Here is a 27,204-nt window from a genome sequence, read left to right on the forward strand (position 1 = left end):
CATTCAACAGTTACACAATCCACTGCACTATTCAACAATAAGAATGCAAGGATAAAACTGAGCTTATCTGAATTCAAAATGCTGACAAAATTCAACTTTCTTACTTGGTTTCAGCAAGTCTTTGGAAATAGTGCTAAGTATATTAGGTTGAAATAAAGCAATAGAGTATGTATGATTTAAAAGAGTTAAGAAAAGAAAATACTTGGTGATTAAAATACTGAGTCTTATTCAAGTAACAAATTAGTAAAAGGATCTATTGTATAATTTTAAATTTGACTGGGCCATAAATTTGCTGATTAAGGCAGGCAGAGGCAGGTCATTAATACCCACATGGTATTAAGAATGCAGACACATGAAATCTTTGAAGCAAATCAAGATTTCCACTAGGTTCAAATGACCTGACTGCTGACTTTGCTGACTATCCATTTCACAAGAATGGTTTTTTCCAAATATTCAGCAGGTGATGGTAGCTTAAAATAAAAACTGTGTATTTGGTATCATGATGGAAAGTAGCTATCAAAATGTTTCCACAGGGTTTTCCACTGGGTTTTCACATATTTAAACATTCTTAAGAATTTGGTACATGTCATACACTTATTCCTCCAGAAAATCTGTGGTGAAAAGAGAAAATCTAGTCCATCTTGCCCCATGTATGAATTCTGACTACATCATCATGAAAAATGATCATCTGGTATCTGCTTGAATAGCTCTATTGATGAGGAGATAGCTACCTCTTAAGGTAGCTCTTTTCATTTCTCGAAGGCACTAGTCATAACGTTTTTATGTTGACCCAGGATTTGTTTTACATTACTTGCCAATGAATACATAAAAAGAAAGAAAAATAAAGGTCAAAAGAGTTTCCTAGATATTAATCAGGGAGCTAAAAATTTCCCTATTCTAGATATAATAAAAAATGTCCACTTCTCCCATCCATGGCTCTCAAGCATTGTCATTCAGCACAGATCTAGAAATAACTAAGTCTATCCCCCTGCCCAAGAGGAAAATGATACAGAGATAAAGCCAAACAAAAAACTGCTTTAGAAAGTAGGTATGTGCTGTTACCCTTGGTTGCATTCAAGATATCTTGCTGCAAACTTCTCCATTAACCTATCAATCTTCTGAGCTTCACCAGGTAAGCGGAAACCTTCAAGAAATATTCGTAGAGCTGAGACGAAATCTTTTCCACAGAAATCTAGCTGGTCCACATAGGCATACATCACCTCCTTGTTGAGTCTGGTGCTTTCTCCCAGGAAGTCTCCTACTTGGGTCTGAAAAACATCCCACCAATGGGGACTCAGGAGTGAAATTTCCTTAACCCAGAGGAGAGGCTAAGTGCAGTCATCAAGTTAGTTCTGACCCCTTCATAACTACTACTCATATCCAATATTTGGAGGTCTGGTGTGGTATGTGAGGGACCGTGGGCAGAATGGGTATGTATAGCAGGCAAAGAGGAAGAGGTAACACAACAAAAAAGAAATACTAATCCTAGAAGGTCCAGAATGAGGAATAGCTAAGAGTTACCCAAACTTTTGCAGCACAGACTAATTCTAGCCTCTCACATGCTCTGATTTTAACAACTTCTCTTCTCTTTGACTCCCTCCCAGAATGGTGCTCTCCACAACTGCTCCCATCAGAAAGGTTGTGCTACAAAATGCATGTATGTGGCTTGTTGTGTTTTAATCAGGTATGTGGACAACAGTCAGGTCACCCTTTGCTGAGCCATTACTACTCTTCTGAACTTTCAGGAATCTCATGTGCAATCTTACAGAATCCAGCCGCTCTTCCTGGTGCAGAAATTGTGCAATATCTTCCACTGGAGTTCCAAGCATGCCCTGCTCCTGAAGGTACTGGATACCCCGCTTTGGTTTTTTGTTAAACCTAATCATGGAATAAGGTAGCATTAGATGAATTCTGTCCAGGTGTTTATGAAGTCTTCCTGCTTGTCTTTTTTTTTTTTTTTTTTGGTGAGGCAATTGGGATTAAGTGACTTGCCCAGGGTCACACAGCTAGTAAGTGTTAAGTGTCTGAGGCTGGATTTGAACTCCTGACTCCAGGGCCAGTGCTCTATCTACTGCACCACCTAGCTGCCCCTCTGCTCGTCATTTTTTATAGCACAATAGTATTCCATTACATTCCTATACCACAACTTGTTCAGCCATTTCCCAATTGATGGGCATCCCCTCAATTTCTAATTCTTTGCCATCACAAAAAGAGCTCCTATACATATCTTTGTCCATGTAGGTCCTTTTCCTATTTTTATGATCTCTTTGGGATACAGACCTAGAAGCAGTACTGCTGGAGCAAAGGGTATACACAGTTTGATTGCCCTTTGGACATAATTCTAAATTGCTCTCCAGAATGGTTGGATCAGTTCACAACTCTACCCATAGTGCATTAGTGTCCCAATTTTCCTACATCCTCCCCAACATTTATCATTTTTCTTTTCTGTTACATTTAATTATATCAGATGAATTCTGGAACATATTGCTTGTTTCTGAAATGTCTAAGGGACTGAAAAAGCGATACCCACTTAGTAGCAAATTATGAAGGAAAGCATGATGGACAAGCTGCCACAAATTGGCTATTCCAGACTATGGATAAAAGTCATAAACTCCACCGTGCTTTTTTCTGGGCTTACATTCTTGCCTCTCCTTCCTATCCTGCTTTTAATCCTGCTAAGAGCAATTTTTCTTCTAAGAACCTTCAGGTTCTTGGTGACCTGCCATGCCTCTTTTTATTTTAGCATTTATCAGTCTTTCTGGAGGCATCATACCCAACCCTTCTTTGTCTGATTTTACAAAATATCCTCCTCACCTGACAACAGCCAAGGGTATAGTCTTTGTCAGAATCATATTACTTTATTCTAGCAATAATCCTGTCTAAGCCACAAAGGAGAGATCATGTCTTGTTCAAGAGCACCAACACTTTCTAAAGAAGCAAAAAATTGTGATTGGGGCATTTTGATGACCTATCTCAACAAACTAGGTGAAAAGCACAGGTACCTAAAGCGCTATAAGAAAGGAAGAAGAAAAGAATTTGGGGTAGGTAGAATACTGTCTCAATAATAGCCAGTCTATGAATAGACTATTATGTGATATCCAATATTCAAGAGCTACAATGATTGTAATTCTCTTGGTTTCTTGGGTAATTAGGATCAATTAAAAGGCCATAACGAGTAAAGGTTTTGCCCAGTTAAGTCTAATGGGAGGGAACAGAATTAAGTCTAAACAAGCTAATCTGAGTGTCTTGGTAGCCTAAAACACACACACACACACACACACACACACACACACACACACACACACACACACACACACACACACGCCAGGTATAATTCTTGATCCGACTTGTCTATAATTGCTTTCTTCCATTTCCATCTGTTAGGATCTTGCTCATTCTTCAGGACCCAGCTCAAATATAATTTCCTGAAGGAATTCCTCCCTGGACCCTTGCTAAAAGAGAATCTCATCCTCCCCCTAAAGTTCACAGGATTTTGTTTCTCTTTTTGTGCTTTGCTTCATATCAAGCCACTTTATGCACAGCTTAGGTTTCTTATTTAGAATATATGCTCTCTTCAGGCAGGGATTATGTCTATATTTACTTTTATAACCTCTTCACCAAAAAATGCATGGAACAGTGCTATGCACATAACAGGAACATACACAAAAAAATTGTGACTCGATGAACAGTATGAATTCAGTTTAGAAAAACAAGATAGGAAAAATGTATGTCCCAAAACTAGTTCCAAAACACAGCATGAAAAATTATTTAATGTGGGGTAGAAAAAAATGATTTTATCATAACTCTTTGTATTATTTACTTCTTTAAGTGTCCAGCAACACCCAATGACCACTGTTACACTTTGAGACAACAACAGCAACCTAATGAGCCCAAAGGAAGCACATGAGGGGGAGGCTCACTCACAATTCTATTCCATGTTCAATGATTTCCTTTTGTTGTTTGATAACCTCAAACTGCTCAGGGTCATCAGGGACAGAGGTCTGGGTACCAACACTTCCAATTCCTGAGGACACAGTGGAGTCCATGGAGCTTACACTGCTCCTCCTCCCAATGTCAAGACCTTTGGGATCACCCAGGTCCTGCTCTGTTGGTCTCTCCGGGCCTGCAATTGAACAAAAGAGCACAATCAATTTAAGGAGTTAAAAGGACACAAAACAACAATGAAGCCAAGACTGTAGATTCCATTGTTCTTTTCATTCATCTCCTTCATTTTCAACCACATTCATACAGCCAAGTTTTATTTATCTTTTTAACAAGAAAAAAATTTTTTAAATGGCAGAGGGGAGCTAGAAACTAAGGTTTCTAGTATAATTCTATAGCTTACATCTATCTATCTCTCTCCCTTTCTCTCTCTCACATATACACACAGTAGAAAGAAGAAAAATAAGACTCTCACCAAGGCTTGTTTGATGGTTGGGGTTTACATATAGGTCTTTACTCCACTCCACCATGCATTTGAGTATAGATACTAAACATTCAAGACCCTTCTTCCTTAGACTTAATTCCTAAGTGAGAAAAGAGATACAGGATTCATATTCAGAATAAAACTAAGTCACAAAACTCTACAGAAATGTAAGAGAACACTGAGGTAATCTAGTCCAAATGCCTCAATTCACAAAGACTGGAGCTCTAAGAAAGATAAATCAAATGGAGGCAGACATTGTTTGGAAAACCTGAAATGACGCTGGATATGAATATTTCTATATTCCAAAAAAAGATAAAAACAAGGGAAATGTTAACTAATGATATAAGTATTGTGCATTTTGGGGGGAGGAAACTGTTAAAACTCTTATAAAGTACAAATTGCAAACACCTTAGCAACAGAATCCTGGAAAGAATATTTACTAAAAAGTCAAGAACTATAGAAGCTAAATTAATCTTCTCGAGAGTTAAAAAGTTTCTTGTCACACATTCCACATGTTGGCCTAGGTTATACTCTTATGTTTTAAATACCCACGAATAATAGTTACACAGAATCTGTATCATTCTACATTAAAAAAAAAAAAAGAAACAGGAACATTTCCTACAGAAATAAATATTGACTATAGAGAATTTATAGATAATTAAATATGCCTTTGACACATACAGGAAGCTATTATGACTATAAAAATCATAACTGATAGAATCTGAGAAACTTATTTGGTAAGTGAAAGTGAGGGATAATAGATTGAAAGCCAAATGTTTAAATACCCAGAGGAAGTCCTCTTCCCTACCCACAACCATCAGGCACTGGGTAGATCACTGATAGAGGATTATGTAAAGACATAGACAAGAACTGCACATAATAAGAAGTCACAAATAGGCTGTGATCTGTGACTAGGGGGAATCAACAACATCAATGTATCAATGAGATCATGGATACCTTGAAAATTGATTAAGTATCCTGAAAGTAGTCAGACTCAATGATAAAAAGATGGTGTATATTTCTATTATATTCTGCATTTAACATTAAAGCATTAGGCTGGTTTATAGTAGTAAACCCCTAGACATAGGCTCTGAGTGCCCTATCTTCACTAGCATCTAGCAAGGCAAATTGTCCATGATAGGTTCTGAATGAATGCTTACTGAGTAAATGATTATATGTTGCATCCCAACGCTTAAGTTCAAATGGAAAACACTGTGAGGGCCCAGATCAAGTATGGAAAAGAAACAGAGTGAAGGCACCTTTACTGGAAGTGTAAAATTTTGATGACTTTTAGAAATTCACGATCATTTTAGCATCTGATCATGAATGTATAGTACAAATACTCTGGATTCAAAAGTTAATGAAAGCTGAAACTTTGCTAGAGAATGCACAAGGACAGTCACTAGTGAAAAGTAGTAGCAGGGAATTTTTTAATGAAATGGAAATCTTTACTATTAAAAAAAAAAGCCTAAAAAGCCAGCATTAAAAAAAAAATAATCAAGGTTCTAATTCCAATTCTTCTGTCTCATGAGTAAACAAAGATAATCACCTGGGTGCCACTGAAGAATCAGTTCAAGGGCACCCTTATTAATTTTTTTAAATGTGCTAGGTCCTGAACTTCCAAAAGATTTTGTCATTTTCAATTTGCATTCACTAGAAATAATTACTTTCCAAAACATTAATAAATAATGCCATTCACTTATTTATTAAAATAATAAGTATGACTTCTTTTCTTAAAAATTAACTTTTGCTTTTATCTTTTGTTTTTCTCAGCCTAAATTTTCCTTTGTATCCTTGTGACACAAGGTGTCAGAAAGACCCCTCAAAGAAAAGAGACTTCTACGTTAACCTCTCAAACTATTATGTATGTGACAGATATTTTAATAATTGTGTAAATCTTTATTATGTCTATAATGGAAATGGGAGTTTAGAGTTCTATACTTTCTACTAGACTAGGTGACTCAAAGTATCTCTCTTCCTCTCTGTGTTTTACCTGCAGAGGTGTCATTCCCAATTCATGTCCACTTCTTCCCTGAGCAATTTTCGACAAATCGTTTACAAGGCGCTCAAAAATATTAGCAGCATTCAAATCACAGTCATAGTTGACATAAATATCCACCACACACTGGGCATCTTAAAGGATAAGACATAAAGATTAGGGGGGGGGTCTTATAAAGGACAAAAGAAAATAAAATCCATAATTTTAGCAATGAGTTTTAATTTTAATTTTTTAAAAGTAAATTTAAATCTGAATAAGATCTTTGTGAACACTTCTTAAGATGTCAAAAAAATAAACAAAAAAACAAGGTGGTTCAGATCAAAGTTAGTTTAGTCATTTTCAGTTGGGTCTAACTTTTTATTGTTTTGTTTTTTTTTTTAGTGAGGCAATTGGGGTTAAGTGACTTGCCCAGGGTCACACAGCTAGTAAGTGTTAAGTGTCTGAGGCCGGATCTGAACTCAGGTACTCCTGACTCCAGGGCCGGTGCTCTATCCACTGCGCCACCTAGCTGCCCCGGGTCTAACTTTTTATGACCCCATTTGGGGTTTTCCTGGCAAAGATACTGGAGGGATTATCATTTCCTTCTCCAGCTCATTTTACAGATGAGGAAATTGAGGCAAACACGGTTAAGTGACTTGCTCAGGGTCACACAGTTAAGTAAGTACCTGAGGCCAGATTTGAACTCAGGAAGATGAGTCTTCCTGACTCCAGTCCCTGCACTGTGCCACCTAGCTACCCAAAGCCATTGGAGTAAGCACTAAACTATTGGTCAAGAGACAGAAAGTCTAGTTTCAATCGATCAACAAGCATTTCTTTTTTCCCCTTTTCATCTTTATTTTCAGCATTCTTTTCTTTTTAAATTTTTAGTTTCAAATTCTCTCCCTCCCCCTCCCCCTGAGAAAGCAAGCAATATAACATCAGTTAGAGATGTGAAATCATGTAAAGCATATTTCCATTTCCATTTTTTTAAAAATTAGCAAGAAAAATTTTAAAAGGGAGAAAATTATATTTCAATTTGCACTCAGAGTTCATCACTTCTCTCTCTGGACATAGATAGCATTTTTTCATCATGATCCTTTTGGAATTGTCTTGAATCATTTTATTGATCAGTCTTTCACAGTTGATCATTATTTCTTTTTTTGATCATTATTTCAATATGGCTGTTACTATGCACAATGTCTCCCAGCCTTTCCCACTTTACATCAGTTCATCTAAGTCTTGCCATGCTTTTCTTTTTTTTCTTTTTTGTGAGGCAATTGGGGTCAAGTGACTTGCCCAGGGTCACACAGCTAGTAAGTGTTAAGTGTCTGAGGTCGGATTTGAACTCAGGTCCTCCTGACTCCAGGGCTGGTGCTCTATCCACTGCGCCACCTATCTGCCCCCTTGCCATGCTTTTCTAAAACCACCAGCCTTGTCATTTCTTATACCACAATCGTAATGTCACAACTTCTGCACTCATTCCCCAACTGACGAGAATCCCCTTGATTTCCAATTCTTAGCCACTACAAAAAGAGCTGCTATAAATATTTTTGGTACATACATGTCCTTTTCCTTTGATCTCCTTGGGATACTGAGCTAGTAGGGGTATTGCTAGGTCAAAGGGTATACACAGTTTTATAGGTCTTTGGGCACAGGTCCAAATTGTTTTCCAGAATGGCTGGACCAGGTCACAACTCCAACAGTTCATTAGTATGTCTGTTTTTCCTTCATCCCTTCCAGCATTTGACAGGTGTGAGGTGGTTCCTCAGTTGTTTTAATTTGCATTTCTCTAATCAATAATGATTTGGAACATTTTTTTCATCTGACAGAAAGCTTTGATTTCTTCTTCTGAAAACTGCCCAGTCTTATCCTTTGACCATTTATCAATTGGGCAGTGGCTCTTATTCTTATAAATCTGACTCAATTCTATACTCAGTACATATTTGAAAAATTTAGTCTTTATCAGAGAAACTTTCTATAAAATTTTTTATATTATTTCTTCAGCTATAACCTTTAGCAAAATGTAGTTTGCCTGATTATTTCTTTTAATTGCATCCATTTTTGCTTTGTTTGAGATCATGATGCTACCCCTGCCTTTTTTACTTCAGCTGAAGCATAACAGATTCTGCTCCTGCCCTTTATTTTAACTCTGTATGTCTCTTTCTGTTTCAAGTGTGTGTCTCTTGTAAATAGCATATTGTTGAATTCTGGTTTCTAATCCATCTGCTTCCGTTTTATGGGGGAGTACATCTCATTCACATTCACAGTTAAGATTATTAACTGTGTATTTCTCTTCATCTCACCATCTTCTGTTCTGCCCTCTCTCCCTCTTTTTATCCTGTCCCTCCTCAAAACCCTACTTTGCTTCTCTAACCACTGGCCCCCCTTAATCCAGCCTTCTGTTTGTCGTCCCTCCTTTATTCCCTCCCTTTCCCCCCTCCTATTTCCCTACTGGGTAAGTTACATTTCTGTACACAACGGAGTGTACATATAGATATTCTTTTTTTCTTTTAACTAATTCCAATGAGTGTGAGTCAAGCACTGCCGGCCACTACCCTCTCCCATTTTCCCTTTTGTAAAAGCTCTTCCTTGTATGTCTCTTTTCTCACTTTACGTTTCCCTTCCTCCTTCTTCTGGTGCATCCCTCTTTCTCTACCCCTTCATTATTTTTGAAGATAATTCCAATATAATCCACTTATACCCATGCTCTCTGTCAATGTAAACTCCATTTAACTGCCCTAATAATGAAAAGGTTCAATAGGGGTTACATGTATCCTCTTCCCATATGGGGATATAAACAGTTTAACTCTATTGAGTCCTTATGATTTTAACTTTGAGTCTGGAGTATTCTCTTTGAATATCAATTATTCTACTCAGCTCTGGTCTTTTCATTAGGAATGGTTGAAAGTCCTCTATTTCATTAAATATCCATTTTTTCCCCTGAAGGATTATCTTCAGTTTTGCTGGATAGATTATTCTTGGTTCTAATCCTGGCTCCACTGCCTTCTAAAATATATTATGCCTTTGATGTGGAAGCCTCTAAATCTTGTATGTTCTTGACTATGTCTCTATAATAGTTGAATTGTTTCTTTCTGGCTGCCTGAAATATTTTCTCTTTGACCTGAGAATTCTGGAATTTGATTATTCTATTCTTTGGAGTTTTCATTTTTGTATCTCTTTCAGGAGGTGATAGGCGGATTCTTTTAACTTCTCTTTTTCCCTCTGGATCTAAGATATTGAGATAGATTTATTTCCTTGATAATTTCTTGAAATACGATGTCTAGACTCTTTCTATGATCATGGCTTTAAGGCAGTCTAATAATTCTTAAATTGTCTCTCCTCAATCCATTTTCTAGGTTAGTTATTTTTCCAGTGACATAATTTACATTTCATTTTTTCCCACTCTTTTGACTTTATTGTTTCTTTATGTTTCATAGAGTCATTAGCTGCTGCTTCTTTTTTTGGGGGGGGGGGCAGGGCAATGAGGGTTAAGTGACTTGCCCAGGGTCACACAGCTAGTAAGTGTCAAGTGTCTGAGACTGGATTTGAACCCAGGTCCTCCTGAATCCAGGGCTGGTGCTTTATCCACTGCATCACCTAGCTGCCCCCGAGTCATTAGCTTCTAATTGGCCAATGTTAATTTTTAAGGAATAATTTTCTTTAGTGAGATTTTTGTACCTGTTTTTCCACATGGCCAATTCTGTTTTTTAAAGACTTCTTCAGGGAATTTTTGAATCTCTTTTACCATTAGACCATTCTGTTTTTTAAGGGGTTATTTTCTGAAGTACTTTTTTGTGCTCTTTTATCAGACTGTTAATTCTCTTTCCACAATTTTTTTGCATCATTCTCATTTCCCAATTTTTCCTCTACCTCCTTTAATGCTTCCAGGAATTCTTTCTGGGCTTGGGGCTATTAACATTTTTCTTTGAGGCTTTTTGGTAGCTCTTTTCACATTGTTGAGTTCTTCTGGTTTTATGCCTTTGTCTTTCCTCCCACTGTAATAAATTTTTTTTTTTAAAGGCAATGGGGGTTAAGTGACTTGCCCAGGGTCACACAGCTAGTAAGTGTCAAGTGTCTGAGGCCGGATTTGAAATCAGGTACTCCTGAATCCAGGGCCGGTGCTTTAACCACTGCGCCATCTAGCTGCCCCTGTAATAATTTTTTATGGTCAAATTATTATTTTTTTTCTTGTTTGCTTATTTTTTCAGCTTATTTCTTGACTTTGAACTTTATGTTAAAGTTGGACTCTGTTCACCTTGGGGTAAGAAGTCACTATCCCAAGCTTCTGGCTTTTTTTTGTGCTGTTTTAGTTCTGGGGGTATGTTTTTTGGTGCTTCCAAGGTGGTGTAATCCTGAGAGAGATGGTCACTGCTCCCTGGTCTATAGTCTGGTTTTAATTCAGGAAGGGCCCCTACTCCCCTGCAGCTGCATGTACTTGCACTCCTCTTTGCTTTGGTACTGTGATCAGAGCCCCTGTTCCCTTGTGACCGACTCCCAGTACTTCTCTCTAACCTGGAAATGCGACCCAGAACTGTGTATGGGCGACAGAGTTGCCAATCAGCACCAGTTGTGCCCAGTGCTAGCAAAAGGTCCCTTGATATCTCTGAGCAACTGCCTGATCCCTGCACCATCTCTGGACTGAGAGCTCCTGAAATGGCTGTTGCTATAGCTATTAGCCATGTGTGCCACATGTGTGGGCTCTGTATAGACATCCACCCTAGAGTTAGACTTTTTTTGCCTACCTTTTATGTTTTCTTAGGCTGGAAAAATATGTCACTTCCTCAGCTCTCTCACACACTTTGTAACTCACTAAAGTCATCCTACTCTTTTCATCCAAATAGCTATACTGCAGAAACAGAGATGTGTCATATTCTGCCTCTGCCAAACTGTGATCTCCACAAAGGCAGCCCTACTGATGTGATTTACACCATTACCCCAGCCCCTAGCACAGAGTTCATGGTATCGCTCCTATCAGATGTTTGATAAATGATAGCTGAATGAACGAAATACCTGCACAAATCCTAGTCAGAGTCTGAATAACCATCCATTTGTGCTCAAAAGAACTTGTTGATGTTTCTAAAATGTTCAAGAAAATCTCTTTGAAAAATACCTGGATGAATGAAAGCGAGAAGAAAAGCATTTAACAGAAAGGTAATAATTCCACACAGAGTAATTCTACCCCCCCAAATCTTTCTTTTTCTGCAAATGCAAAGTTCCTTCAAAGCAGTCCTGATTTTTAAAGCCCTAGTTTCTAACTGTGAAATGAACAATTCAAATGCTACCAAGTAATTAAACACAAAATTCAATGATTGTACCTCAATCTGCATTTTCAAATGTGTCTTAAAGTTTGAAAGAAGAGTGAGAAAAATGGCAAGAGACAGCTCAAAAACATCAGGCACTGAAGAAACTCCATTTTTGGATAATGCCACACAGAGGTATTGCTTGATTGCATTGATGAACATTTCATGGGTCCTGAAGACAGGGCCAGCATTTTGCAACACTGAGAGAAGCAGCTGAAGGGAAACCACCTTTGAACGTAGCTCGTGAGATCTGAAGAGAAAAAACAAAATGTAGTCTTAAAAATATTGTTGCTCCTTAACATATAACAAAAATATTTACTTGTCTCCCCCATGTCATCGAGGGTATCTTTTCTGCAGTGGTCAGTAAGTCATGAGTTGGGTTCTGTCCCTGACTTACTGTGAAAATTTGAGGCATAGTGAGGTAAAGCAGATCTAGTCTCAACTCTAGCTGCTTTCCCACCTACCAGCTAGAAAAATCTAAATGTTTTCTTCTTCATCATCATGATCAGCTCTGCTCTGCACCAGAGGAAGCATGGACTAAACATCGCTGTGGGAGTTTTCTTTAAAAACTTCTGAGAAAGAGTAGCCTCATTGGCTGCAGAAAAGGATAAGTGCAAGGGCTTAAATATGAATCCATAATGAAATACTACAATAATTATGAAAGGTTCTTAAGCTGAATACTTGGTGTTGAAATTCCCAGCAGCATAAGAGGCATCAAAATAGGATGACTGTTGCTTAAGAACTTTCTTTTTTTTTTTGTGGGGCAAAGTGGGGTTAAGTGACTTGCCCAGGTTCACACAGCTAGTAAGTGTCAAGTGTCTGAGGCTGGATTTGAACTCAGGTACTCCTGAATCCAGGGCCAGTGCTTTATCCACTGTGCCACCTAGCTGCCCCAGCTTAATAACTTTCAATGTAGAAAACGATATATTACTTCTGGAATGTGGTGGAGAAGGTACGTTGTGATAAACTTCCTTACTTGGGATCTGGGGGTCCTTCACCTAGTGGCTTCATGGAGAGCTTGCAGAGGGACCGGAACACTAGAAAGGCATCTTTCTGCAGAATGTGAGAAAATTTAGCAGCTACTTGAGGTCCATGAACATCTGATTCCTAATGTTAAAGTAAAAGAAAAACAAAAAACAGTCAAGATGATGACTTTTTAAAAATTGTACAATTAGCAAACAAATTCACTTCTTCAAAAGAGTTGAATATAATCAAAGAATTCAATTATGTCCTTGAACTTGGACTTAAAGGGTGGGGGAATTATAGGAAGACTGAAAATAAAAACTATGTTTGGTTCAAAAGTTTGTATCAACAGGACTAAGCTTATTTTATAAACATAAGCACAATTAATTTCGAAACCAGGCAAGGTAAAGCACCACTCTAACAATCTCAGATGTTAAATTTTTCTTAGGCCTTATCTTCCTCTCTTTAATTTTTAACACCACTGACCTTCCCCCCCATTCCTGGATATTTAGTCCTCTCTTGCACTGTGAGACATTGTTCTTTATTCCCATGTAACTCCTTTCATTGGATTATTATTCATCTCACAGAAGCAACCCTGGCTTTCCCCAAGACTCTTTCCTGGGACCTTTTCTGTTCTCAACAATTTCTCTTCTGGTAACTTCAGTGATTCCCATGCATCAATTACCTATGCAGTTAATTTCCAAATCTATATATCTAGTTCTAATCTCTTTCTTCGCATCCGATCCCACATTACCTTGCCAGCTGGCCATTCTCACCTGGGTAACCCACAAGTATCTCAAATTCAACATGTCCAAAAGAGAATTATCCTCCCCTCAAAATTATTTCTCCTTTAAACTTATCTATTTCTATTGAGAGCACCCCCATTCTTCCAGCCACCCAAGTTCACAATCTGAGTCACCCTTGACTCTTCTTCTTTTCCTTACTTTCTATATCCTATCAATTATCAGGTCTAACTGATATATTGCCACAATCCCTCTCAAATTCATCTCTTTTTCTCAACTTCAGCTACTACTCTAGTCCTTATCATTTCTCTCTTATGTGTACTACTACAAGAAGCTCCTAATGTGTATCTGCTTCTTGTCTCCAACATTGCAAATTCATTCTCCCTAGAGGTGCCAAAGTTGACTCCTCTACTCAAAAACATTCTGTGGTTTCCTGTTGGAGCTAGAATAAAACACAAAAAATATTTATAGCAAGTCTTCTTATGGTGGCAAAGAATTGGAAATTGAAGGGATACTCATCACCTGGGGAATGGATGAACAAGTCATGGTAATGATTGTGATCAAATACTATTGAGCTGTAAGAAATGATGAGCACTCATACATGTAAAACCCATATCTGATTGTTTGCTGCCTCAGGGAGGAGAGAGAGGGAAAGAGGGATAAAAGTTGGAACCCAAAACTATTAAAAAAATGTTTATTACCGCCCCCTCCAAAAGAAAGAAATGATGAGCAAGCTGATTTCAGAAAAACATGAAAAGACTTACATGAATTGATACAAAGTGAAATAAACAGAACCAGGAGAACATTGTACTCGGTAACAACAATATTGTATGATCAACTGTGAATGATTTAGCTATTCTCAGATAATTCCAAAGAACTCATGATGAAAAATGCTATCGACCTCCAGAGAAAGAACTGATGGAATCTGAATGCAAATTGAAGCAAACTATTTTTCACTTTATTTTTTTGGGTGTGTGTTTTTTTCTCTTTTCGGTCTGTTTCTTCTTTCACAACACGATTAATTTGGAAATGTGTTTTACATGATTCCACATATATAACGTCGAAAAACTGATTACCATCATGGGTGGGGAGGATGAGAGCAGGAGAAAATATGGAACTCTAAAAAATTTTTTAAAGAATGCTAAAAAATTGTCTTTACATGTAATTAGGAAAAAATGAATAAAGTACAAACTCCTCAGGAGTCTGAAATTTTAAAGCATTATCAATCTGGTTCCGACCTACCTTTCTAAATTTATTTTATATTTCTCCTTTCATGTATTCTATTACAAAAGAAAGTTAGTCTACCAAGTGTTTCCTGAACTTGGCATTCTACCTTTATAACTTTACACATGCTGTCTCTCTCCTGGAATGAGCTCCTGCATAGCTACTGTTAAGGTGTGAAACTTTCCTTAAATTCCTCAGCTATTACTGTTCTTTCCCTCCTCAATTTACTTGGTCTTTATTTACTGCTACACTTGTAGTATATTCCAGTGGCATGTAAGATCCTTGTATAGCAACTGTTTTCTTCTTTGTATCCTGGACACTCAGCACAGTGCATTGTACAGAGTGGAGACTTTCTAGGGGTTTAGAAAATGGAATCTAAACTACCAAGCCCAGTAATCATTATGTGAATAAAATTCAATAGGAGCTTGATTTCAATTTTATTTTATATTAAAAAAGCTCACTTCAACTTAAAGGATTTGTATATCCAATGAAGATACTCCCTTCACCAACCCAGGGTATAAGCCCTCCCAGTCTTAAAAGGCTGTTGCTATGAGCAACTGAGGCTAAAAAAAAATTTATCACCTGGTGGTCAAGCAGCTCAACTGGTCTTTAGATTAGTGACACACAGCCCACTCCCAGGCCTGTCCTCAAAGTCTTTTCAACTTGGTAGATAGTTGTTAAAGTTAATGCCTGCATCAATCAGACCTTCAAGATCCCAGGATCACTCTGCTCTTACAATGTCATGTTATATGAGAACTACTTCAGAGGAAGTTGCATTAAAAAAAGGAACATAAAAAAGTTAAACTTGGCTATACAAAGTAGTTATCACCATATCAATAATCTCATACCAGATTATCAGCTGATGATAATGACTGTCTATCATCTGCAATTCCATTGGTTTGGGAGTTTTCATCAATTCCAACCGAAGTAAGGTCCTTGGTCTCCAATTCTCCCAGGACTCTCTCAGTTTCCAACACACCATGTTTTCCTGTGGCTTCTTAAAACAGGAATGCATAACACCACAAAATTAGTATTTGCAATTTTAAAAAGTATCTAAAAGGGTTGATTACTCAGAATCATTTTAAAGTTAAAAGGAATTTTTTAAAAATCAAGTTTAGCCTTCTCAATTTACTGGTAAGGAAACTAATGTCTAGAGTCAATGAGTGACTTATTTCTGGGTACACAGTGGGTTCGGTAGTGTGGAAATTTATTTTGATTTGGGGACCCTACCTTTGGACTGAGATTAGAAAGCCTTAGGCCCTCAGGGTCTCTTCTGTGTGGGAGGAGCTGGTGCCCCTCCCCCTCTGCTTCAGCAGAGCCAAAAAGCCCCGTGGGCTGTACAAGACGCCAGGTCAGACAGCTGGGGGAAAAAAGCCCCCAGCTCCCTCCGACCTGAGCGGAGCTATCCGAGAGATCCAGGGCTCTGGCATAGCCTGTACTGAGGCACGTGATGCTCAAGCGTGCCCCCAGCCCCAGCCGCAGCCCTGGCTGGTGGATTAGCTTGGTGTGTGGGTGCAAAAAGCCCCGAGATTTGAGTGGAGAAAAGGAAAATATATATAGACCTGTGAGTCAGAGTGGAGGGGGCGGCTGACAAGATTAGAAGGGTTGGAGAAGACAGACAGCGGGGGCTAGAAGGATGCAGGAGAAGGCTAAAGGACTAGGAGCAAGGAGGAAAGGCCGGCAGACAAGATTAAGAGAGGCAGACAAGAGACAGGGGGCTACAAGGACGCAGGAGAAGGCTAAAGGACTAGGACCGACAAGAGGAGGAAGCCGGTGGACAAGACTCAGAGGGGGAAAGGACAAGATAGAGAGACTGGGTGGACAAGATTAGAAGTTCCAGGCGCAGCAGGTGGGAAAGAGACGCAGTGGAAAGAGATGCACCGCAATGCAGTCAGGTTGTACATTTTATTTCCCTGTATTCTTAATTTTAAATAGTATCTCATAAATAAACTCTGCTTTGATTATTTAGTTAAGGGCTTCTTAATCTTTCGCTTATCAATTTTGGGAGTGGAGCAGTGTGATAGAACTTTATAAATGGCCCATGTTAAATTAATAGCAGTCAGATAGCCAGTTAGTCAAGAGTCCCAGATTAAGTACCCCAGTCAAATTAGCCCCCAAATTAGCCTAATCAGTTAAAATATTCTACATTTGAATGGCGACCACGGCAGGACTTACGGCCCAATTATAATTTTTCTAAGCTTATAATTTTCATATAGTTATAAGTTTTCATAAGTCAAATTATATAATTTTCCAGTAGTCAGACTGGGACTAAAGGACTTCTTGCTAAATAATCTGTTGGCTGAATCTCCTCCCCACATCTATCATTATCAGTGATTGGCACCAGAAAACAGAAAAAACTACAAATACTGAGATTAGAGAGGCACTTTACTATGATAAATGGAAACACCTAATGACATCTTCTGACATTTTTAAAACAAGTGACAGCTAGATGCCTTATCATATTGGGGGGGGGGGTCCTGTCTCAAATATCAGTGAGATCAAAGTTACTGAAGGTTTATAATTTTGGGGTTCCAAGGAAAAGGTTTTGTACCTTAATTAAAAAAAAACCCACCCATGCTAATATATATGTAAGATATTCATTTACCTTTAACAGCAGATGTTACTACATCTTCTAAGATGTCCTTCACCACTTCATGAGCTCCTTCAGTAGGGGTTTCCTCAGAACCTACATACCCAAAGATTTCCAGGAAAAATATAAGGGGGCAAAAAGGTAAAGGACATTATTGATCCTTTTAAAGAAACTGCTTAGAAGATAAAATGAATAAAGTGCTACAGAGAAAAACACTTAAAGCATATACCTGCAAAATTCTACAATATCATTTGAAATACTGCCTCTGAAACCTGAAAATCACTGAATTGTATCTATTCATATTCTACTGAATTTCCCCTTTTCTGTGATATGTGTGAGTGTATATATTTAAATGTACATCTATCTGTCTGTCTGTCTATCCATCAATCCATGTATCTATGAGGGGTATCCACACAGACACACAACTTAAATTTTACATGCTATAAATTTATAATGATTTATATTGTGGAAAATGGGAGAAGTATCCAAGACTATAGACAAGTTCTATTTTTCAAAAAGGAGATGAATTCTTCAAATAGCCTGGTAAGTTTGACTTTTATTCCTAGCAAAAATTCTACAGTGTATTCATATGTTCTAGAAAATAAATACTTTTTCATTCAACATATGATTGAGAATGATTTATGAATACTTAGAAGGGGAAATAGTGATCATTACAAGACATAAGTGAAATCAGGAACCATTTATTAATCACCTACTGTAAACCAGACACTGTACTATATGCTAGGGGCACAAAGACAAAAAAGGAAAAGTCTCCAGCCTCAAAGAGCTTACATTTAAAACAGAGAGAAAGCATATACATATATAGGTTTATATAAAATAACACAATGCAGATATAAGGTAAACTTTAAAGAGTTAAAGATAAAAAACACTAACAGAAAAAGGGGTCTAGGAAAGGTCTCATTAAAAAGGAAGACCTTGAGCTATCCTGAAGAAAACCAGCCTTGGGCAAATTACTTCCCACTCTGGGCCATGGCTTCCTCATCTATAAAATGGGAAGCCATGTCTCAGAGTGGGAAGTGAATTGCCCAAGACCAAACAGTCTGTCGACAAGGGAACTGCCTTTTGATGCCAAATACAATATTCCATATACCCTTCTGTCCCTATGGTTTTTGTTCCCTGAGAAAGACAGGTGATAAGATAAAATGAAAAGAGCCCTGGACTTGGACTCAGGAGATGGGGGTTCAACTTCTCGTTCTGTTACTTGTTACCAACATGACAACACACAAATCGCTTCCCCATTCTGGGTCTAAGTTTTCTTCTTTACAAAATGAGAGGTTATATTTAAAGGTCTCTAATGATTATGAAATAAAGTGTGAATCCTGAACCTGACATTCCTGGTCTTTCATAATCTGATTTCAACATGCTCTTCCAGCTTTATGGATATGGCATTACTCTAAGAACTGAGCTGGGTGAGGAGGGGAAGAGTAGAAGACAAAAACAAAATTGTCTCTGCCCTTGGAGGGTTTATATCCTGCTGCTGGGGCAGAACATGTACATAGAGAAATGTAACTCCAAGTAAAGAGAAAATGGGATATGGAAGCATACAAAATGCCCTAAGAAAGAAGAAAGCTGGCGGATGAAAGAGCACTAAGAACTAAGGGATTTGAGGGAAGGAGTCATGGAAGAGGTGGTACTAGATTTAAACCTTTTTTTTTTTTTGGTGGGGCAATTGGGGTTAAGTGACTTGGCCAGGGTCACACAGCTAGTATGTGTCAAGTGTCTGAGGCTGGATTTGAACTCAGGCCCTCCTGAATCCAGGGCCGGTGCTCTATCCACTGGGCCACCTAGCTGCCCCTAGATTTAAACTTTAAGGGAAAACTGAGAGACACTGGAAAGGGAGAGCTAGCCCCAAAGTGAGAAAGACCTAAATCTGACTTCTACCACTGACCCTTACTAGTATGACCAGTCATAAGACATCTCTCTAAGGCTCAGTTCCCTTACTGAATAATGCCTATAGCACTGATTGTGCCAAATTATCTTGAATAAGGCTTAAATGAGATAAGGGATACAAAGTACTTTGCAAACTTTAAAATACTACGTAACTGTCATTTAGTGGGGACAGGCTGATATAATGAAAAGAATGCCAGATCTGGAGGCAGAGGCCCTGTGCTTGAAACTTGGCTCTGCCACTGGCCCAAGGTTATAAAGGCAACAAGTCACAACTGTTTTGAGTCATGTAAGATCACTAAGGTTATGATTTTAGACAGGTGGTGATAAGGAGGGAATGCATTACAGGCATGAGGGATGGCTTGTGCAAATGAATGGAGGCAGGAGATAAAATGTTTATTTCATGGAACAACGAGTAGTTCAAGTTGGTTAGAGTACAAGAAGAATGATTTGAAATGATGCTGGAAAGACAGGTGAGAATAATTTTTTTAAAAGGAGGTAAATGACTATGACTAGGAGAGAATTCTTTAAAAAGTAATAAAGTGATCCCCAAAACTCACTTTTTATCTACATAAAGTTTTAAAACTTTGGCATAAGCACCATCAATGCAGGTAAAATAAAAAGGGAAGCTGCTGCCTATGGGAAAAACAATCTTTGCAACAAGTATCTCTGACAAAAGTCTGATATCCAACATCTATGCCATTATACATATATGGCTGTATCTATTCCTTATATGTGAACAAGAGTCATTCAACACGAACAGTGAGTTTTCAAAAAAAAAAAGGAAATGAAAATTAGTTATAACCAATCAATCAACAAACATTTTATTATATGTTAACTATGTTTCTGGCACTGAGCTAAGTGCTGGGGATATTGGGGGGGAGGGGAAGTAAAACCAGGCCCCCACTCTCAAAAGCAAAAGTAGCCTAACCAAAGGAAAAAATGCTTGAAATCAATAATAAGAAAAATGCAAATTAAAACAACTTTGAGATTTCATCTCATACCACATTAGCAAAGATAAAGAAATAGTAAATGTTAGAGGAGCTGGTGAAAGACAAGCACACTAATGCTCTGTTGGTAGAAGTATGAATTGATCCAACCAAACAATTTGGAATTACACTAGAAAAGTCATACAAACCCTCTGATCCAATGATATCACTATTAGTATATAGGAAAATGAAGCTTAAGACAGAGGAAAAGGACTCATATACAGACAGTTCTCACTTGATGTAAATTCACATTACAGAAATTTGACTTTTCATAAAAGAATTCTGAGAAACGTGCATTCCAAAAAAACCTCTATGATAACTTTCCCATACAGTACTGTGCTTTCCCTCTCTCTCTGCATCTGCCCCTTGACATGGTACTCCAAAGAGCCCCCCCCCAGGCCCCTCTCCCCCCAAACCCTTTAAAACCCCCCCAAGTAAAAACAGAAAAGGGGAGGCACAGAGAGACTGCTGCTGGATTGGAGGCTTGGCTCAAGATCTCTGGCACTGAGAGAGGAAACTTTTGCCCCATTCCCCTTATGCTCCCATATGTTCAGCCCCAGCATATCTGTCTTCTGTCCATCCACACTAAAGTACCAAATGTCTGTCTCCAGCCCCCAGGTGTTATCCGTCCTTTCCTGTCTGTGTTCATGTCTGGCCCCCATGTGTCACCCCAATGTGTTTTTCCTCTCACTTCAAGCCAGGCCCCTATGTGACTGGCCCTGGCCCCCATTTCTCCCCCTGCTCTCACTTCTCTGTCCCTGGCCCCCACATGTCCTTGAACTGTAAGCTGTCCCTGTCCCTTCCCGGGCTGCTGCCTCCTTCCCTCTCTCCCTTCTCCAATTGAACAAATTCACATTACATAAAAATCACTTTACACCAGTCCACTTATGTAAGTGAGAATTGTCTATATACAAAGATGTTACAGCATTTTTTGTGGTAGCAAAGAACTCAAAAGAAAGTAGGCACCAATTGATTGGGAATGGCTGAACAAACTATGGTATGAACCTAATATCATGACATAACACTACACTGATATGACTATTACTGAAATATTAAGAAGTGGCTAATATGAGGAACTCAAGAAACCTTTTTTAGACTTGTATGATGCGGAGTGAAGTAAGCAAACTCAGAAAACAGTTTACACAGTGACAACAAGAAAGTCGAGGGAAACAACATTAAACCACTACAACAAAACTTTGAGCAGTACAACCATCAACTGACGTCAAAGCCCTAAGAGTAAAAAGTAGGTCTCTGGCCTCTAGGGAGAAAGGCAGACCAAGGCACAAAATGATGCAGTCAGATATGGACAATGTGCTGATGTGCTTTGCTTAACTATACTTCTTTGTTACAAAGGAGGCCTCCCTAGAGGCTGCTGGGAGTACAATGGATAGAGCCCTGGGCCTGGAGTCAGGAAGACCCGAGTTCAAGTCTAGTCTCAAACATAAGTCATATGACCTTGGGAAAATTACATAACCTCTGTTTGCCTAGGTCTCCTCAACTATAAAATAGGGATAATGATATCGCCTATTTCCCAGGGTTGTTGCAAATGGGACAATATCTGTAAATAGTTTCGCACAGTATGTTGAACACAGAAGGCACAATATAAATGCTAGCTATTATTACTTTAGAAAATGAACAGTCATTGAAAAATGAAAGCAATGTGAAAGTTTTTTAAAAATTAAATTAAAAATTTTAAAAACAAGAGAAATGTAAATGAGAGTCAGATTATAGGGAGCCTTAAAATGTATGGCTGAGGCATTAAGAGATAATAGGGAATCACTGAAGGTTTTTGAGCAAAGGAATGACTCAGATTTAGACCGTGGGAAAAAAGTTTTGGAAATTTTTTTTTTGAGGCAATTGGGGTTAAGTGACTTGCCCAGGGTCACACAGCTATTAAGTGTCAAGCATCTGAGGCCGGATTTGAACTCAGGTACTCCTGATTCCAGGGCCAGTGCACTATCCACCATGCCACCTAGCTGCCCCTGGAATCTCTCTTTTTTTCCCCCCAGCAACAAACATTCGTTTTATTTTCCAGTTATGTGTAAGGGTACTTTTCAACATTCATTTTCATAAGATTTAGAGTTCCAAATTTTTCTCCCTCCCTCCCTCCCTTTCCTCCCCCCTCCACAAGATTGCAACCAGGTTATATATGTACAATCCACAAGTGTTCTTTTTATCAGTTCTTTCTATAGGGGTGCATAGTAAGCTTCCTCATTAGTTCCTTGGGAATGTCTTGGATCATTGCACTGCTGAGAGTAGTTAAGTCATTCACAATTGCTCATTGAACAATACTGCTGTCACTATGCACAATGTCCTCCCACCTCTGCTCACTTCACTATACATCGATGTTCATTAGTCGTTCCAGATTTTTCAGGGATCATCCTGTTTGTCATTTCTTGTAGCACAAGACCATTCCAGCTTTTTCCATCATTCCTCAAGTGATGGACATTCCCTTGATTCTCAATTCTTAGCCTCCATCAAGAGTTGCTATAAATATTTTTTGTACAATTTTCCCCCTTTTTCTCTTTTTCATGATTACTATTGTTAACTGTTTCCCTTCCATCCTATTCCCTTCCCCATAATATTTATTCTATTATCCATCTTCTTTCATCCTATCAACTCTTCAAAAGGGATTTGCTTCTGTCTGTCCCCTCCCCAACTCTGCCCTTCTTTCTTTTGCCCCTCTCTTTATCCCCTTCCCCTCCTATTTTCCTGCAGGGTTAGAGAGATTACTCCACCCAATTGAGTGTGTACATTACCCTGGAATCTCTTTTAAAGATGGCCTGAAGAGGTCAGATGGGGGCTAGTTTAGGTGGGGGGTAATAAGTTGAAAGAGGAGGTACTTCTGTGAAATGAAAGAAAGTAGTGATTATGAGAAATACTACAGAAGCAGAATAAACAGGAAATGGACCAGATACAGAAGAGAAGGGAGACTCGAGGACTCATGCTTTAGGTGACAGAATGGAAGGATGATGTTTCCTATAACATAAAACAAGGAAACTCAGAGGAAGGGTAGGTTTAAGTAGAAAAATGAGGAATTACTTTAGACATGTTAGCTTTGATATGCCTGTAGGAAATCTAAACAAAAATGCTGTGTTAGAGCCTATTTCAGCCCCCATGCCCCTATAATTGCCTGCTATCCCAAACATTGCAAGATATTCCAGTATACAAAGCACTGAACAAAAACTCCCGAGTGAATGATCATCTGATCACTGTACTCATAACATGCTATGAGTCTAGAGACTGGCTCAGGAGAGTTAAGAGCTAAATCAAAAATTCAGGCCACAAATGATAACTTTGACACTTTTGTTCTCTGAGAGCTCATGATCACCAATAGTAGGCCCATGGAGTATGGCAATGTGTTTTAAGTTCAGTCAAAGTCCTGAAGAATTGGTTCACATATTTGAGAACAGGCACAAAGTCAGCCACAAGATAAGCCAAACTCATTTGCCCTCTTCCCTTTCTCCCTCTTTCATACCCCATCTGCCAAATACAATGCTCAAAGAATGCAAAGCATAGGTTAGGGAGTGGAATTGAAAAATATTTTTTGTAGCCAAATGAGTACTCAGAAGGGCTGGAGTTGAGTAAAAGAAACTAAGAAGGAATAGTCAGACAGGTAGGAGAATTAGGAAAGAATGTCTTGAAAACAAAGAGAACAAAAAACAATAAGGCTGAAGAGAAAATGGTCAACAGTATTGAGAGCTGCAAAGGAAAGAAGGTGGGAGAGAATCTGATTCTTAGGGATAGAGGCCTGCTTTTCATTTCCTTGGCTTCCCCATAAATCAATGCCCAGAAACCCCCGAAGAAGCTAGGAAAACCAACACACATTAAACATGGGAATCCTTCTTGTACAAAAAAGGGGAAAACTGGGAAGCCATTTATATGAGCTGCTATCCACTTGAAGCCCCTAAGCCAATCTACTAAGGACTCTATTGACTATGCTATAAGGAATATAACCCTCAATAAATTAAATATGGAAGCCAAAGTTTTGTGTATGGGTTCTCTTTTTCCTTCCCTAGCATGGATGCTGATTTACCATAGAACCACCCTCCTCTGGAAAAATGCCTGTCACCAAATGTAGAAATTAAAATGGGTAGGAGAACTTGATCAATTATTCCTTTCATTTTAAGAAACAATCCTAATGGGGCAGCTAGGTGGTGCAGTGGATAAAGCGCCGGCCCTGGATTCAGGATGACCTGAGTTCAAATCTGGCCAAAGACACTTGACACTAGCTGTGTGGCCCTGGGCAAGTCACTTAACACCCATTGCCCACCAAAAAAGAAAGAAAAGAAAGAAAAGAAACAATCCTATGAACCTGAAAATAGTAGTGCTTTAAACTTGTGCTAAGAGATATAATTCAGAGACCCAGTAGGCCATTAGAGATTTGGGATTGCAGTTCAGGAAAGAAATTAGAGCTATATATACAAATTTCAAAATCATCAATGAAGAGGTAACTGAAGCTATGGAAGGTAATGATATAATCCAAAAGAAGGAATATGGAGAAAAAGATTATAGAGGACCAAGGACAGAGGTGTGGGGAGATACATATATTTAGGTGGCAGGAGATGGTTGATTACCTAGCAAAGAAAACTAAGAAAGAACAGGTAGATTGCTAAGAGAACTAGAAATGAAAAGTATCATGAAAGCCAAGAGAACAAAAAGCATCCAAGAGAAGGAGGTATTCAACAGTATCAAGAAATGCAAAGAGATCAAGGAAAAAAGTCATTAGATTTAGTATTTAAGAAATCATACTTAAAGGTGTATACCTTTAAGAACTTAACTTCAGTAGAGAAATTCCAAAGGGATGTTCAGAAGTGCAAGGTTCAATTTAACCATCCTCTCTATGAAATCACTGATTCCCTCAGCTAGAAGCATTGCATTCACCCATAAACTTTCATAAGCCTTTCGTGTTACATTTATTTCTGTATATGCTTTATCCTCCCCACTTATCAGATTATAAAATTCTTGACAACAAGGATTATGTCATTTATCTGTGCTTGGCATACCGACTTACCCACTATAGGTACTTTATAAATATTTCCCAAATTGATCATGTAGGATTCCTCTAACATTTTAGGCTCCATGTTCTAAGTTCCCTTATGCCTCTAACTATGAAAAAGGGAAGGATATTGAGAACAAAATCCACCAAAGGAAGAGCTATGATGGTATTTACCTGAATTCCAAGGTGTTTTCACGCATTACTGTGATAGCTCATTTTACCTTCAAATACAAAGTTTCTTTTCAACACAATTAGAAGGCAGGCAAGCTGGGACATACCTGACAAAGCAGGGCCTCCCTCTAGCTGAGCTTCTCCATTTTCTATCCTGTCTTCATGAGAACCCCTCCGCTCGTGTTCACCATTTGTTAAGTCAGTTTTTTCAGGAGTTGATGTTTTGTTTGGTAGTTGGTTGTGCTTTAGCCGGTTAAACTTTGGGGATCCTGTCGCAGCCTGAAGCACAGGAGATTGGGGTTTGGGATGTATTGCCTTTTCTAATTCTCTGGCCTCCTGTAACTAAAAACCAATAGGAACAAGATTCAATCCAGATAATTTCCTTCTTCAAAAACCAGTTTGGATATAATTCATCCTCCATGAAGCCTCCACCAACTGACACACATGTAGCTTGAAATCTTTCCTCCCTCACTGACTTTCTTCCTCATCTGAATTTAGTATTTTCTGCTCTTCTGCTCTCATTCTAATTTGCATTCTACTGACAGCATGGTTCACCCAAAGACAATAGGAGCTTAATGTATGTAAAGAGAATTAAAGAATGCATGCCAGAAACAAGGAGGAAAAAAAGGAAAAGCAGATACTTAAGTTATCAACAGTAATAACAAGAGAAAATAAAACTTACCTAACAATTCAGACTTGCATTCCTACAAATAAAACAAGTTTGTACACAACATCCAGAGTAAAATGATTATATACAACTAAGCTCTGGACCCAAGTGCAGCCAGATGAGCCTAAATCTCGACTTCACCACCAACTAGTGATAAAAGCTTCATCTTGGTACTTCAAGTAAATGGTACTTGGTCCTTCAGTAAAATGGCAATAACAACCTAGACCCCACCTTCCTCACCAGGTAATTGCAAAGAAAAAACATTGTAAATGTGAATTATTACTATTAGGACATTAAGGATTTGCATCCCAGCCTATCTTAAATTTTCTTTTTAAGACAGTACAGAAAGTCAATAAAGATCCTTCCTCCTCCCCAACTTAAATCAAGGTAATTTTACACTTTTCTCTGATAACAGAGATAAGTAAAACAAACCAACACATTAGCCATGTTTAGGGATATATGGCTAATTTCCCAACTATATTCTACCAGCAGAACCAGAGGTATCTATCTCTACAACAGAGAAATTATACACACAAGGCCTGGCCAAGAATGTAGGCTAAAATCAAACATTTTCGGGTTTACATGCACATGCGCATGTACACACACACACACACACACACACACACACACACACACACACAGCCTCTTACCAATCCCCAATTACATAACTAAAATGACAACTTACCGCTTGGTTCTCCATTCGGGTAAAAATGACATTCAACATCTGAGTGAGAGTGGCCTTGGCAGTTGTCTGATTAATGAGATTTTTACTAGCCAGATAGATGTTGTAACATGTCCTAACTGTCTGAAGTATTGTGCCTTCATGAATTTCAATGTGTGGGGAAGTCACTGCAGTAAGAAGTGCCTAAAACAGAAAAGACACACACATTTTCCATTGATTTATACTTTGTGCCATGTACTGAGGGTCTCCCAAAGGCAAACCCATTTCCTTACCATTTTAAAATTTTTTTGAGAAAAGCTTAAGAAAAGAATGGTTAAGCAAGCTTTAAAAGTACGGCATAGTAAAAATGAACTATTTTTAGTGATATGAAATATTTTCAGTGATAGTATTCAGTCTGTACTCATTAAATCCATTATGCCAAATTCATTTAGCATTATAAATTAAAATTTAACTTAACTTAAAGACAGCTAAATTTCTGATTGTTCACTGTGAGAATAGGCTCTGGACTCCTCTAAAAAAGGGAAAAAGACTCGTAAAGCAAGAGGGTAGTGGGTTTTTTTTTGT

General features: G+C 38.4%; 1 protein-coding gene across 1 annotated transcript in view; it reads right to left on the reverse strand.

Annotated features, from left to right (window-relative positions):
* Positions 1-27,204, reverse strand: part of ARFGEF2 (ADP ribosylation factor guanine nucleotide exchange factor 2) — a 128,847-nt gene that overhangs the window by 55,146 nt on the left and 46,497 nt on the right. Inside the window, 12 exon segments of the mRNA XM_043982845.1 lie at positions 1,063-1,268; positions 1,767-1,878; positions 3,925-4,123; positions 4,418-4,526; positions 6,420-6,559; positions 11,415-11,514; positions 11,720-11,954; positions 12,681-12,811; positions 15,483-15,631; positions 17,240-17,320; positions 25,399-25,633; positions 26,644-26,823. Of these exon segments, the coding sequence (XP_043838780.1) occupies positions 1,063-1,268; positions 1,767-1,878; positions 3,925-4,123; positions 4,418-4,526; positions 6,420-6,559; positions 11,415-11,514; positions 11,720-11,954; positions 12,681-12,811; positions 15,483-15,631; positions 17,240-17,320; positions 25,399-25,633; positions 26,644-26,823 (1,877 nt within the window).

This window comes from Dromiciops gliroides, chromosome 2, assembly GCF_019393635.1.
Source record: "Dromiciops gliroides isolate mDroGli1 chromosome 2, mDroGli1.pri, whole genome shotgun sequence".
Lineage (NCBI taxonomy): Eukaryota > Metazoa > Chordata > Mammalia > Microbiotheria > Microbiotheriidae > Dromiciops > Dromiciops gliroides.